Below are 14,520 nucleotides of genomic sequence, written 5' to 3'. Positions count from 1 at the left end.
ACCCCCTTCTTCACTGGCCTCCGCACTCCGCCCGGCCCGGACCCCCTCGTCCGGGGCACCCTACCTACGCTCCCTGCCCAGGGCCACCATGAGCCTAGAGCCTTCCCTGCTCCTGTGTGGTATTAACAGGCCTAGCCAGCACCAGTTTCTGCAGAGATGCACACGTGGAAGGAGTAAGGCATCTCGGACAACCCTTAATCCAGAAGAGCTAGCACTCTGAATCAAAAGGTGGAAGCAATTTGTAAAAGGAAATGACAGTGTTTTCACATAGCACTTTGCAATCACATTCATCCTTCCGCCTTGTTAGGTTGCGTCTGCGAGACAGCGCTAGCTGTGTGGTTGTAAACACCTATTATAAGCTTACTAAGAACTAACAGGGGCGTACATTGACTTTGTTGCTCTCATTTGCATGCTTCTTAATCAATATCTTCCCTTGTCCCAATTTGTCCATCTTGTGTTTGACCCTCCCCAGAACACAACCTCCAGGACTAGCATGATCTCATTATCTGCTCCTTTGGGGTGAAGCCTGTTTCAGCTCACTCACTATTGTACATGGAAGGGTAGTAGTCATTCACAGTAGAGTGGCTCGCCACATTTGGGACATCATAGTAGGGGGGGCCTAGGTATTCTTGGCGTACATGTGGTGATCTACCTTGTGGCTAATGATGGTCGCTGGAGTAGCCAAGTGGATGTTAAAGGATAGTGCAGGTAAGGAAGACCCTTGGAGTAGGCCACATTTCACTCCAGGGATTAGGAAGCTACCATGGTTCACTTGCTGGTTATGCTCTTACCAGAATGGTATTTGTTTAGTGACCACGATTATTATTTGTCCTTCTATACAATTTTCCACAGGATATACCCGGGGGAAGTTGTGCTACAACTCTCTTCAAATGTAACATCTTCTAATGTGAGGTGTGAATGACCACTCCTTTGTAATTAATCCACGAATTAATGAGCATTGTCACTGGTGCTAGTTTAAGAGAACCCCAGGAGCTTGCATAAAAAGCCACAAGAAGTAGGTACCAGATTTCCCCTCCAAGCAGCAAAGGTGCTCTCGTGCTGCCAGAGGGGATTGTGTCTTAAGACTGGATATTTTACTTTGCATAGGATGGCAAAATGTCTCTGCTGGGCTCTTGCCTGCTCTGTCAAAGTGAAAGAAGTTAACGCTCCTCCGAGCTCTGGACAGCACTCGTGAAGGATCCTTGACTCATCAATTCATAAAAACCAAAGACTCATACAAACTTGAAAGTGTCCTAGATGACATGACTCCGGTGCTAACTAGAAAATTATTCCTGCAATGGAGGCATGGGACCCTTCCCTTGGCATCTTTTACCGCAGCATGGTCTTGTCGGCCTTCTACAGAGATCTGCCCTGCATGCGCCTATACAAAGGAGGATGATGTACATGTGTTTTTTTTCTGCCGAGCCTATCAGAAAAGCAGGAAATACTGGCTGGTCCCTCTGCTTAAAAATATGGGATTTAGAACATTTTTACCCGCATATAGAGTTTTAAAGACTGATCTATCCCCACCCATTGTATTTGCCCTATCAAAATTTTTAACTGCAATGTGGTATGCCCGAACCCGTTTGATTAAGAGAGCTGGGGACTCTTGACAGACCTGAATCCCTGATATGCTGGTACCCATTCTGATCATTAAATGTTTTAACTTCTAAATGTATTTTATACTAATGATATAATGACATCTTCTGCATTTTTTAATCAATGTGACAATTTTGTACATCTTTTATGATCATGTGATCGAAATAAAGATTTTGAAGAAGAAGAAAGAAGTTAACATACATCAAAAATTTGTTGAAACCCGCCCCACGCTGCAGGGGGCGAAATAACTAAAGCAGGACTATTGTGCCAAAGCTTGGTCATGCCAGCCCATCCTGCTCTGGAAGCATTGCCCTAGCCTGAAGTCCGCCAGGCTAATGCCAGAGTAGTACAATGGTTCGTCCAACTCTGACGTTGATTCAACAAAAAGTCCGGGGTAGCATGTGACATCACACATTCATACTTATGATGACATCAAACAATTGACTCGCTTAGCCCCTCAACAGCCTCCTACTTGCAGTTTAGTGCTCTAGGGAAACGGTGAGGAGTTCAAGCTTCAAGTTTCCTCTGTATCTTCTGTCCCTTAGCTGCATTTATGGACTCTGTCTGGGTACCACTGACAGAGGTAGCTGTTGCCTACACTTAATTGATGTCTTGTCGACGTCCTGTTTGTTTTCCAGGGCTCTGCTGTGACAGCCCATAAATGCTGTTAGTGCATGCAGAGCTGTCAATTATATGACACACGTGGATTCCTGAGGCCCGCAACTAGTTATCAAGAGGATTATGTGTCAGACGACTAACAGGTTGAGCAACCTTTGGATGGGGGACGAGTTGGTAAACAAGGCTAGGACATTGCTGAGTGTAAGCCGTCATAAGTAGGTGATGAGTGCTGTGGAAGGTAGGTGTGGGTTAATCCTGACTTGGCACTCTCCACGGCATTCATATGTGATCTATTACAGAGAACTATTTGCTAATGAAGCAAAGATCTGCCATTGGGAGTAAAAAATGCGAGCCACTAAATACAAGTGACAAGAGTGTGGTCAAGAAAGGGATGGGCAAAGTGTAATGCAGAAAAATGCGAAGATGTGGTTTTGGGGTGTAGGTGCCCAGGGAAGCGGGGCACGGCGGGAGGTGAGGGCTTAAAGGAGACATGTTGCTGACGTGCACTGTGTGCTGACCTCAAAATAAATAAACACGTTCTAACAGGGCTGTGAGTAGAGGAAGTGGCATGCTGGGTTGCATGGAGAAGGGTAGGTTGTGTTAACGCACTGTCACCACTGTCTAGTCTCTGTTTACATTTAAATTACTGTGTCCAGTTCCTGAAGACACATGTAGAGTATTCAGCCCACTCCTGGAGACTACTTCTGAAGTACTGTGCCCAGTAAGAGGGGCGTGTCTGGAGTATCATGAAGAGTTCTGGATAGGGTGCCCTCCTTTCTCCATGTCATAATGGACATTGTTTCCAGTCTTGGGCTTCAACCCACAAACCCTTGGTATTTGATGTGTTAGTCTAATCAAATCACTGGAAGAAAATACGGACTGCAAGACCCAGAATGCATGTAGTTACCACATTGAAGGACCTGTCCTATCATGTCCGGTTCTGGAGGCTACATCCTAATGTGCCACGGTGTGAGGGCCGCATGTGAATTGAAGTGCCTGTTTCTCGAGGCCTCTCCTGAAGTATTGTATTCCGTACTAAAGCCACATCTGCACTATTCTGGCAGGTTTGGAGGCTCTGTCTGTAGTATAGTCTCCATTTCTGGACTCCCTTCAGTTCTGAATCCCACATTTACTGACTGACAGAGGCAGCGTGGAGCCCGCCCAATGCAAAGGGAACCTTCCTTAAGGTAAAACCCCTCGAATGCAGATTCGAATATAAAGAGTTGCTCTCTAGTTAGGTTTGCAATACGTGAATAGCAAAACATCAATACATGCGCATATTTATATGAAAGCAGCAACACACCCAAAAAAAGCTCGAAAATATTTGGGCCAGTAGTTGAAGAAAGCAACACTGAAACCAGGTATTCTTCATCTGCCCCGAAACCCTCGTTTCCTTGTAGCTGCGAGCCGCCTACTTAAAAAACCCAGTCAGAATGCCCCGGGGTGAAGCTTGGTGCCTTTGTTTGTCTTCAGACGGGCATCGACTGACATTAGGAGCTTTTGACATGGCTTCTGTTATCCCTCGCTCAGGATGAGTCAGCATTAGTGCAGCCTGAAGGCCTGAACTGCTTCTGCATACCTTTCAAGGCCACCAAGCTGTACATATCCTGAGGTACATAGCCATGCGCGTCACCTGTATGAGAACTGTAGGTACTGGGAGCCTGCCTGGAAGGGAGGGAGTCCATCTCAGCTCACAGTTCTCGAACAGAATTCTTCTCCGTTCATAAACAATCGGCTATTCCGGTTTCTGAGTTGTTCAACAGTTGAGTCCATCTCAGGTAACATGACCTTTCCAGGAGGTCAGCAGAGAACTGACATTGAACCTAGACTCCTAACTGCCGGTGGGCAGTGGGGTAACAAAAAATGATATGGCCCACTTGCAGAATGCGATTGGGGGCTTCTGAGTCTCCCATATCTCACAGATATTCAGTGGTCTTGGGCTCAATGGGGCTCTCCTGAAGTGTTAAAATGTCCCCCCAAGCATTGCTGGTACCCCTGCGCCGCGCCTTCAGGCAGGGCGGCCTTCAGGTTTGGTTTAGCGCTGTGAGTACAGTTGAGTGCAAATGACAGCAGTTTGTTTTCATTGATGTATCAGTCATTTCACCTCTATGGTTTTCTTCTCTTGCAGCAGAAACCAAGCCATCAAAATGACCAACATAACGGAGCTCAAGGAACTGTTTCGCAACGCGGACGCGGTCTGCTTCGATGTCGATAGCACCGTCATCAAGGAAGAGGGCATCGACGAGCTGGCCAAGTTCTGCGGAGTTGGGGATGCCGTGGCAGAAATGTATGTGTACTTCTACCTCCCTCATTTTTGCTCCTTTTTGAATATCTTAATGTGTTCAATTCATAACATGTACAACCATAAGCCAACCTGTGCATCCTGCAAAGAAGAATGGATGCAATACTTCATGTTGCCCATCACATATCTTAAAATCAACTATATTTACTTTCTTGATAATGCATTCCTTTCAGATAGTATATGTGTTACTATGTTGAAAGTACTGTCCATGCAACAAGAAACGTGGCGTGTGGTGGATTCCATGTCCATATCTAATTTCTCCCTTCAGCCGATACGTAATATATTAAGGAATAAGTGCTGGGGCCGAAAGTGTTTCTCAGAAGCCGGTGTCCATGTTTTTTTCTCATAAGTCTGGGTTGCTGAATACCAAGGCTGCCTAGTCTGGAGTCCACCTTCTGCCTCTATACTCCACCACCATACACACCTTGTTCCTTTATGTCCCCCTTGGAGGTTCTTTTTCATCCCTGAGCTCTCTCTGTTACGGTTTTCTTTACATCCTTCCTTTCTGCCTTTGTCTCTCTTGTTGATGATGAAAAATGTGCTCTGGTGCATAGAAATGAAGGCTGCTGAGCCCCATATGCAACCGTCAGATCGAATCAAGCACTGGCTGCAGCTGTGTCTGCCTGCAAGGGAATGCAACCGGTTGCTAGGTAGAATCCTGTCATACTTGTTCTCTATCCCTGCCTGGAGACTGTGGCTGTTTTCTTTTAATAAACATGTATTCTTTTTTCCACTAATAACAACAACAGTTTGAATAGGTTGTAGATTTTTTCATTTTAGCATAGTTTGCAAGTGTCCAAGTGCATTTAAATCATAAGTGAGAAAGAGGTATATTTTTTACTGGACATTTCCATAAAGCATATAAAGGAATATGAGGTATACTTTGTTATAGTGGGATTTTCTACCAACTATTCAGGCGCTGGGGTACATTTCTGATTTCTTGCTAACTCTTTCCTTGTATCTAATTCTTCTTGGAGTTTCTCATCTGTCCCAACCAATTTAACCACATGCGCGCTAGCGCAATTCCCCTCCTACGCGATGATTTACTAAATCCCATGTTACGTGACGAGCTGGGCTCGGCATCAGCGTGCGAGGAGGCTACGCCATGACGAGCCCAGCTCGTCATCAGCCCCGAAGGGGTTAATTCTGATGTCTTCTGCTAGTGTCCTTTTGTTACTGTCTTTAATTCACTCTCCTGTCTTTGGGGCCTTGAATCCCAACCAGTTTATTGCTATTTGCCTTTTTGTGGCAAAAGTGTAAGTTGTCCACATTTTTCTTAATCTTATTTTTTTAGGGTAAGAGTCCATACCCAGTAGACATGTTTATGGTAGCAGTCTGATTGTAACCAGTGTGTTAGATTAACTGTATACCTATCAAATAACTCAATGCCAATAATTGTCTATTTTTGAACAATCCCGTACCTAACGGAAAACAAATTGCTACTGGAAGGTGACAGGGGTCACACCTTAGCACCACTGATGGCCTAGCATAAGTCCAATGTATAAAGTTAAAAGGCGTTTGATCAAATGTGTTTGTGTCCCGTACCCCACAATCTGTTTCTTATATTTGTTGTGTTTTAGTCATTGTGGTGGTGTCCATTCAGATTGCTCTGTATAGTTGGTGATTACTCCGCTGTCTTAGTCTGATCTCAGGCGCAGGTTCGGTGGTACCCTAGTTCTTCCCCAGAGTTGTGCTTCTTTCTGAAAAGCCCGGAGGTGACTTACTTTGACTCATAACCTCCAACTGCACACTTTCTCAGGCGTATGCTTCAAACATGCATCACTCTCATTAAACCAATCCGAGATTTAATATACATTCTACTGCTCAGACCCATCCAGACTACATTCCAGTGTCTTCCTTCTCTTTAGCCCCTGTTCGCCCTCATACATACGTCACATACACCTGGGTCTTGGCACAAGATGCAGAAAACATTCAAACACTACACACCTTCACAACATTCACTGTCACTCCTGTAAGAAGAGGTATTTTTGCACCTGCATTGATTGCTATCTGCGGAGCCTGACCGGAGCCTTAAGAAAAGCTGTACTACAGCCTGCCAAAGGAATTGGTCATTCCTCGTTGTATTAAAACCTTTTCAGTGTTGTGCTTCAAGGACGCTGACCACCGATTCCAACCTTTCTAAGCACTTTGATGCCTTTGCTTCTGCTGGTTTGCCTCTAGCCATTCTACCGGCCAGTTGATACGGGCCTTGCCTCTGTGTTTTAGGTTATGTTCTTCTAGCCTACAGTACATATTCACCTAATCTCCTCAAAAAGAATTGAATTCTCAATCTTCTGTCAGGCCCGAACATCTTATTTCTCCTGGTATCCAGTATTAGCGTTCTTGCGATACCCACAAGGACTCAGAACATCTAGTTACAAAGTTGTTTACGTTTTATCTTCACTTCCATTTCAGATTTATCTTCTTGGGGTCCGGTGGTTTCACTGCCCACCACGAATCCCCTGATCAGTTCTAATTCTCCTGGTCAAGGATAATTGTGGAGAGTTGTGTAGCTACTTACTACCTACCACCTGCATCCTGCACTCAGGTAGGTTGACTTTTGTTTTTATTACAGCTGTATAACAGTGAAAGGTGGGCAGTTGGAACCCTGGACTTCGTTTTCCATATTTTCTAGTGAACCATAAGTTACCTCAGCCGATCTAAATTCTATCCTTCTATTTTGGTGTAAGTCCCCGTCCCCCGCCTGCCCCGATCGCCGCCTGCCCGACATTGTCTCCCGGAGCCTTACCTCAGCCGCCGCTCCTCAGTTCACCGCTCCTCCTTCTGTTTTGGTGTAAGTCCCCGTCCCCCGCCTGCCCCGACCCCCGCCAGCCCGACATTGTCCCCCGGAGCCTTACCTCAGCCGCCGCTGCTCAGTTCACCGCTCCTCGCCGCTGGTCACCGCTCCTCCCGCCGGTCCGCTGCTCCTCACCTCCTCCCCCGCGCCATGTCCGCTGCTCCTCCTCGCGCTCCTGGACGCCGCACCTCCCCGCGCTCCTGACGTCAGCACGCAGGTCGCGGCCGGCACTACTTCGAGGGGACTACTTTTTTTATAATGTAAATTTTTTTTATATAACGTATTTTTTAACTTTATATAGCCTATGTCCATCTGCACACCCTGAGGATTACAACAATGTATCAGGTGTGTGGATTGGCGTTGTGGTTCCTGAGTTTACCCGCCTCAAAGTTCTTCCTTTAAAATAGTAGTATAGATTTGTCTATGTGAAAATACATAATCGGTTTTGCCTAAGCCTACAGATGGCGATCTAAGTAGGCCCCCCTTCTTTAGTTGACCAAAAAAACATCACCATGGCAAATTCTTAAATGTTACCCTTGCTATTAGTGTATGTTTTTTCTTTGCTAAGCGACTTTAAATACGAGCTGCTATGCAAATGTTTCATTTCATTGTAAAGGTTTTAATTAACCAAACAATAAAGATCTTTCATTTCATTTCAAATTATATGAATCCAAGTGTAATCGAGTTTTTTTCTCTTCCTCTCCTTCTCCTAATGCCCAACGCAGAAACATAATCTATAGCACTCCTTTCACTCTTGTTGTCTTGCTGCGTGGGTATGTCCTTCCCAACTACCTTTTTTTGTTTGAGTTGTATGCTTACGCAAAGAGAACAAACTACTGGGATTTTTTTGGGAGGCAAATCCTCTTCCCATTCTTTTTTAATTAATATTATCGTTTTGACTCATTTTTTCTCTTACTTGACCCCCGATTCAAATCCACATCTCCTACTTTTTTTCTGACAAAAATCTTCAGATTTTAGTGAAAAATATTTTTCAAAATGTTGGTACTTCGCCAAATTGGAGATTCACTAGTTTAAGGATGCCATACACATATTTTTTCATTCTACTATCTCTTTCGTCCTCTTTCTATATCTCCCTCCCTTTATTTGATACTTTGAGTGTGTCATTCCTACAAAACCAGTTGACCACTGTCCATTAAAGAACTGCTAATATTTGTCAATTAGTCTTAATATACACTGGCTCTATCCCAAATGTCTCTCAAAGAAGATATGTTACTTCTGAAAGTACATGATTGATGTCATCTCCTGCCTAGCTTTGTATCACTTAGTGAAGTATCTTAGGGGTTAAAATGATATTGCAGTTGCTGTAAATTCTGGCTAAACCCTGCCTCTTTGAAAATTACACAGCGGTTCGGAAACTCTGATTAAAGTCCTAAAAAGAACATGGAGCATTGCTTATTTAATGTTTTAGTGGTATTTGGTGAAATGTGTCGCAAGCAACGTATCAGAGTAACAACATAGCGAAAGTAGAGATGCTGTCTCCATGCAAGTTATGAATGAGATTTGTCCATACTAGAAAAAGGGAGGCCTGCTTGCTTATCCTACAAAGCCTGTCTCGTGCATTTGATACACTCAATCGCACAACACACACTTCTCAAACTCTGAAGTCTATCATAGGGTTCTGCCATCTATTGCTCAGTTGGGTCTTTTTGTCGTACAAAACGAAGCTCAACTGGCAAAGTAGAAGATAACTCTTCTGCAGTCCCCATGCAATTGACTGAAGGCCAAAACCCCTCTTGCAGGTGCTTTAATTAATGTGTTTCTTTTATCTTAGGCTGATGATACTAAGCGGTAAAGCATATTGTCATCATCTGTTAAATTTCTTAGTCATAGATGTGTAAGTCTTGCGCCCACCTGGGCATTTTCCAGTTGTTGGTCATGGAAACATATGACCAAGTTTGCTTTCTCTTCCCCATTCTTAGGCAAGGATAGGTTTTGTCGCACACTCCCCTCTCCTTCAGCTTCAGGAAAGCATGATGTCATCATTTTTGTAACTTCTTAGTCATGCACATGCTTCTATTGAATTACGTTGTAGACCCTGAGGTTTAGAAAATACTGAACACTTAAGCAGTCCATCTCAAGTCTGCCCCAGGTTTGGGATTGTACTGCATTTAGGGCTTACCCCACCCGTCATTCTGCTCGATAAAGAGTTAAATACTCTCTTGTTGAATAAATACCTTGAAGGTTGAACCATAAACAACTTTTTGACACACGGTGAAGACTCATCTTAGTGTGACTATGATTACCTGTTAGTCAAGTTGATGTCAATTTCGTATGATGTGCACTTTGCATGCGTTTGTTAATATGATGATCAATCTGTAACTTTAATGCTCTCTCCCCATACTAACCCGTAGGCCATGGTGGCAAACCCTATCTTTCAGCTTTGTGTCCTTCTGGTATCAATTGTGGAAGTCTTTTACCCATAAAGGCTTTTCCAGTCATTCGCCGTTGGAACGTATGACCTGGTTAACTAGTATGTTTTCTCTTGTTTACTCCATTAACAAGGATAGCATTTGTCACACGCTTCCCTCTCCTTCAGCACACAAATCCAATATGTTTCTATAGACATCACCCTCCCCAACAGTCAACATGCTGAGGGTATAATCCTCTCTGTCACTGCCTTTCCTCTGTGTCCCCTGACTCTTTTACTGTCCCCAGTCAAAGATGTCTGGACTGTTTCTACTCTCTTCACGATTCGTTGCTTCGGCATTCGTACCGCTGTCTCTCTTCTGCTTGCTATTGCACAAACCACATATCCCACATTTGGATAGACGCAATTGAGACCGGCATATCAGCATCCCCTGTGACTCTGCACTTTGTCTCACTGCTATGTATCTGTGTTAGTACCTTTATGTCATACTTTGGAAACTCCTTATGTTACCTAATGCTCGGCTCCTACCTGTTCAGTCACTTCTCAGTCTCGACTCTGTTCCTGCTCATATTATTGATTGCTTATGAATTGTTACTTATTTGCTCTCTTCTCGGTGTGCATGCTGCCTTAACTCAGCCCAAGGCAACATCAAATGTCAACCATGATGCCGCTTTTTGCCATCATTGACTTCATCTGTACTTGAAGGCGACACCAATGCCTGCCAATCTGTCAAACCAAACTACTATGGCATTACTCTGAAGATCACTGAGACAGGCTCAATGATGGTTGTTCTTGGACACAGTTTAGGAGACAAAGGGGGTTATTTTGAGTTTGGCGGATCGGGCATCCTCCAGCAAAGGGCAGATGTACCAGCCGCTAAACTCACAGCTCCTACACCCGTGTAGAGTATCCGACTGCGGAGCTACGGCTGGCTCTGCCATTTGAAACCCTTAACCTGACGGCCCATCAGCCTGGGGTGCCAGATCATAGAGGTGGTCACTGTGCCCGAAATAGTCAAGCGTCACTGTGTTGCAATCATTGACTGTACACAACATATAAGGCGAAAAATACAGAACTGATACTTTTTTTAAAATTCAAAAACCAAGTATGCCGAGAAGTGGGGGCTAAAACACTGGCATCGGTCTGGCGCAGTGCTCTTCCTTCATTATAAAAAGAAGGTAAAAAGACCCAAAGGTGAGGTTGCAGTTTAGAGACAACTAATTCTGTAAACATGGTAAAAAAAAGAGGTCAGCAGGGGAGAGTTTGTGCGCAGGAAGGGGATAGGGGCCTATTTTATTTAAATATGTTAAGGAGCAAAAACTTTTAAAACCTTTACGACACACCCAATTGCTACACCACCCAAGAATATGTTCCTTTTATTTTTGTTATATTGAAAGGTCACCAATGTTTGGTTAGAAAATGGCCAGTGTGTGTTTACAGAGAGCTCTTCGGCACCGCGAGGCAGGGGATACTTTGCCGCAGTGTTAAAAATAGAAGCCATTAGTGAGAGTACTGAAGATTACACCTAGACCGGTGTGTGGGAGAGGAGAACCTGGCATGAGTTTTAGGAGAGAGCCAGTGGCCTGAGGGAGTCGGAGAAATCTGTGGTCCAGGTGAGAAAGTGAGATGACCTTAACCTGGATGTAGAAAAAAGTCCTGTGAGAGGGTGTTGGAAAGAAAGCCCTTCCCAGAGTGTGAGCTGGACCGACCACCGCTGCATCCACTTCACCTTCAAGAAACCCACCACGCACCACCACACCCAACAGATGCCTCACCGCTGCTGGAGTAAAGTCACCGAAGACCAGCTAACCACCACCCTCCAACCATACCGACCCCGACACCGCCGCCCGCAACCTCAGATAGTGGATCAACGCCAACACCCTCGCCCCGATCAAGAAACACTCCAACAATAATACCAACAAGAAAGCCAGCTGGTTCACTGAAGACCTCCGGGCCTCCAAGCAAACCTGCCGAAAGCTGGAGAGGATGTGGCTCCGTGAACGAACAACGGACAGCCACGCCGTCCACAAGAATGCCACCCGCAGACACCATCACCTCATCAGATCCTTCAAAGTCCGCCTACACAACAACGCGCACAACAGCAAAGAGCTCTTCAACATCGTAAAGGAACTCTCCAACCCCAGCTCCAACACCAACGGCATCCCAACCTCGCAAGACCTGTGCGACTCGCTGGCCACCTTCTTCCAGCGCAAGATCAGACATCCACAACAGTTTCACCGCCACGACAACCACTGAGACCTCCGCCCCCACGACCACCATCCGCACCAACCGCCTGCTCTACTGGACCAACATCAACGGCGATAACACCATCAAAATCATGAACACCATCCACTCCGGATCTCCGTCCGATCCATGCCCACACCACATCTTCAACAAAGCCAGCACATCCAGTGCACCCGATCTCCGGAAAGTCATCAACACCTCCTTCGAGACAGCAACCTTCCCGGAGAGCTGGAAGCACGCAGAGATTAACGCCTTACTAAAGAAACCCAAGGCGGACCCCAGGACCTCAAGAACTTCCGGCCCATCTCCCTGCTCCCGTTCCCGGCAAAGGTCATTGAGAAGACCGTCAACGAACAACTGACCCGCTACCTCGAGAAGAACAACATCCTGGACCCTTCCCAGTCCGGGTTCCGCAGCAACCACAGCACCGAGACTGTCCTCATCGCCGCCACCGATGACATCAAGTCCCTGCTGCACAACGGAGAAACGGCGGCCATCATCCTCCTGGACCTGTCAGCCACCTTCGACACGGTCTGTCACCACACACTACGAACACGCCTCCACACCGCTGGGATCACAGAGTGTCCGTCTTCCCCCCCTTCCGCTCCGAAGCCACCGAGATCATCTGCGGCGTATCCCAGGGCTCATCCCTCAGCCCAACTAGGTTTAACATCTACATGGCACCGCTCGCCCACGTCGCCCATCGGCACGACCTCCCTCAACATCCTCTCCTACGCCGATGACACCCAGCTGATACTCTCCCTCACCAAGGACCCCCACACCGCCAAAACCAACCTTCGCGAAGGAATGAAGGCCGTTGCTGAATGGATGAGGAACAGCCAACTGAAGCTGAAGACGGAGGTCCTTATCCTCGGATCCAACCCTTCGGCCTGGGACGACTCCTGGTGGCCGACCGCACTGGGAACCGCTCCAACACCCACCGACCACGCACGCAACCTAGGGGTCATCCTCGACTCCACCCTCTCCATGACTAAACAGGTCAACGCCGTCTCCTCCTCCTGATTCAACACCCTCCGCATGCTCCGTAGGCTCTACAAGTGGATCCCCACTGAAACGAGAAGAACATTCACCCAGGCCCTTGTCAGCAGTAGGTTGGAATATGGAAACGCCCACTACACCGGACCAACGTACCTCAACAGACGACTCAGGTTCTACACCGCCAGCTCCGCTCCGCCACCTCGCCCTCGCTACAGTCCCCCTCTTCTGAAGAGCGACCTCCGGCGGCAGATCGTTCTCCCACCTCGCTGCAAAGACCTGGATCACCCTCCCCATCCACCTACGGCAGACCCAAGACCTGCTGACCTTTAGAAAACTCCTCAAGACCTGGCTTTTCGAGCAGTAGCAGCATCCACCTTCCCCCCAGCGCCTTGAGACCCGCACGGGTGAGTAGTGCGCTTTACAAATGATATGATTGATTGATTGATTGATTGATTGATTGAGAGAAAATAATTTTCTAGAGTATGGGAGGGAAGACCCTTGGACTAGTTGTGGATGTAAAGATCTGATAATTCTGCATTGAGAAGTTGCTAACAGTTAAGATATATGATGCTGTGTGGATTAAAACGTACTTTGATCTACAGGGGGATCATCCGCCCGCTGTAGAGGGGTGGGAGAATAGGAGCTCAGGTACATGAAAGCTGACATTCTCCTGGCACAGTACCTGTTTGGCATTAATATTCTTGCAAATAATCTGATGGAGATGTCTCAGTGACCCAGTCTAGGACGTACAGTTCTCCTGGGGCAGTATCTAGTGACATTATTTTCCTGGCAAAATAGCTGATTTTCTCATGCATCATGTCAAAGAAAGCGGCAGTAATTATTTTCCTCTCCACGTATTGAAAGGGCCTTTTTCTACTCCACGCTGCTTGGAGAGCGCTGTTCTCTGGGCGCGTTATCGGATGCCCATTATTCTGCCGGTAGGTAGCCTTATCTTAATAGACCATTACCAGTCGCCTTTTTTTCTCCATGCCATCTGATTAATATTAAGGGCTTTATTAAATCATCACAATATCCGAATCAGCAGTATTCACCTGACAGAACACCTTTCTGGTATTTTCTCTTGGGTTGCCCTAAAGGGCATTATTTTCTGGCACACTGTCCGATGACCAATGTGGATGCCGTGTCATATGGTCATTAAGTAATTTATCCTACATAATATTTCTCATTGGGTCATAGTAATATGTCTGATTAACTCTAAGTACAGTGATGCAAACAGGGTCAGATGCTACATTTTCCCGGTACTTCATATACTAATACCTAATGCCGCAGTCCCCGTCCCCTCATCTTATTTCTCATTGAAAGCATACGTTCTCTGATGCCAACAAGGTCAGAGATCAGGTTTCCCGAACGTGTTGTGACGTCATCATAAATTAATACGACATTTCCCGCGCTTTTCTAGACTGCTAATACAGAGCCTCCCTCTGGAGAGGCGCGCGGTTAGACTGAGGTTGGAGAGGCGGCCCCCGGACCGGGACATTGCGGCATTAATATTATTGCAGTGGCCTTCACGAGCCCTTCGCGGCACCGTCACTCCCAGGCTCACAGCTGGAG

At 46.2% G+C, this 14,520-nt stretch overlaps 1 protein-coding gene across 4 annotated transcripts in view; it reads left to right on the top strand.

The window, feature by feature from the left end:
- PSPH (phosphoserine phosphatase) overlaps nt 1-14,520 on the top strand; it is a 210,024-nt gene that overhangs the window by 162,029 nt on the left and 33,475 nt on the right. For 3 of the 4 annotated variants that reach the window (XM_086958482.1, XM_086958481.1, XM_086958483.1), the window contains one exon: nt 4,346-4,504. In XM_086958482.1, coding sequence (XP_086814608.1) covers nt 4,346-4,504 — 159 coding nt within the window. The remainder of the gene's footprint in view (nt 1-4,345; nt 4,505-14,520) is intronic. The other variant, XM_086958484.1, reaches the window with a different exon arrangement.

The sequence above is a fragment of the Lissotriton vulgaris genome, chromosome 2_1 (genome assembly GCF_964263255.1).
Source record: "Lissotriton vulgaris chromosome 2_1, aLisVul1.2, whole genome shotgun sequence".
Lineage (NCBI taxonomy): Eukaryota > Metazoa > Chordata > Amphibia > Caudata > Salamandridae > Lissotriton > Lissotriton vulgaris.
Note: the sequence above shows the minus strand (reverse complement) of the source record. Positions and strands in the feature narration are given on the sequence as shown.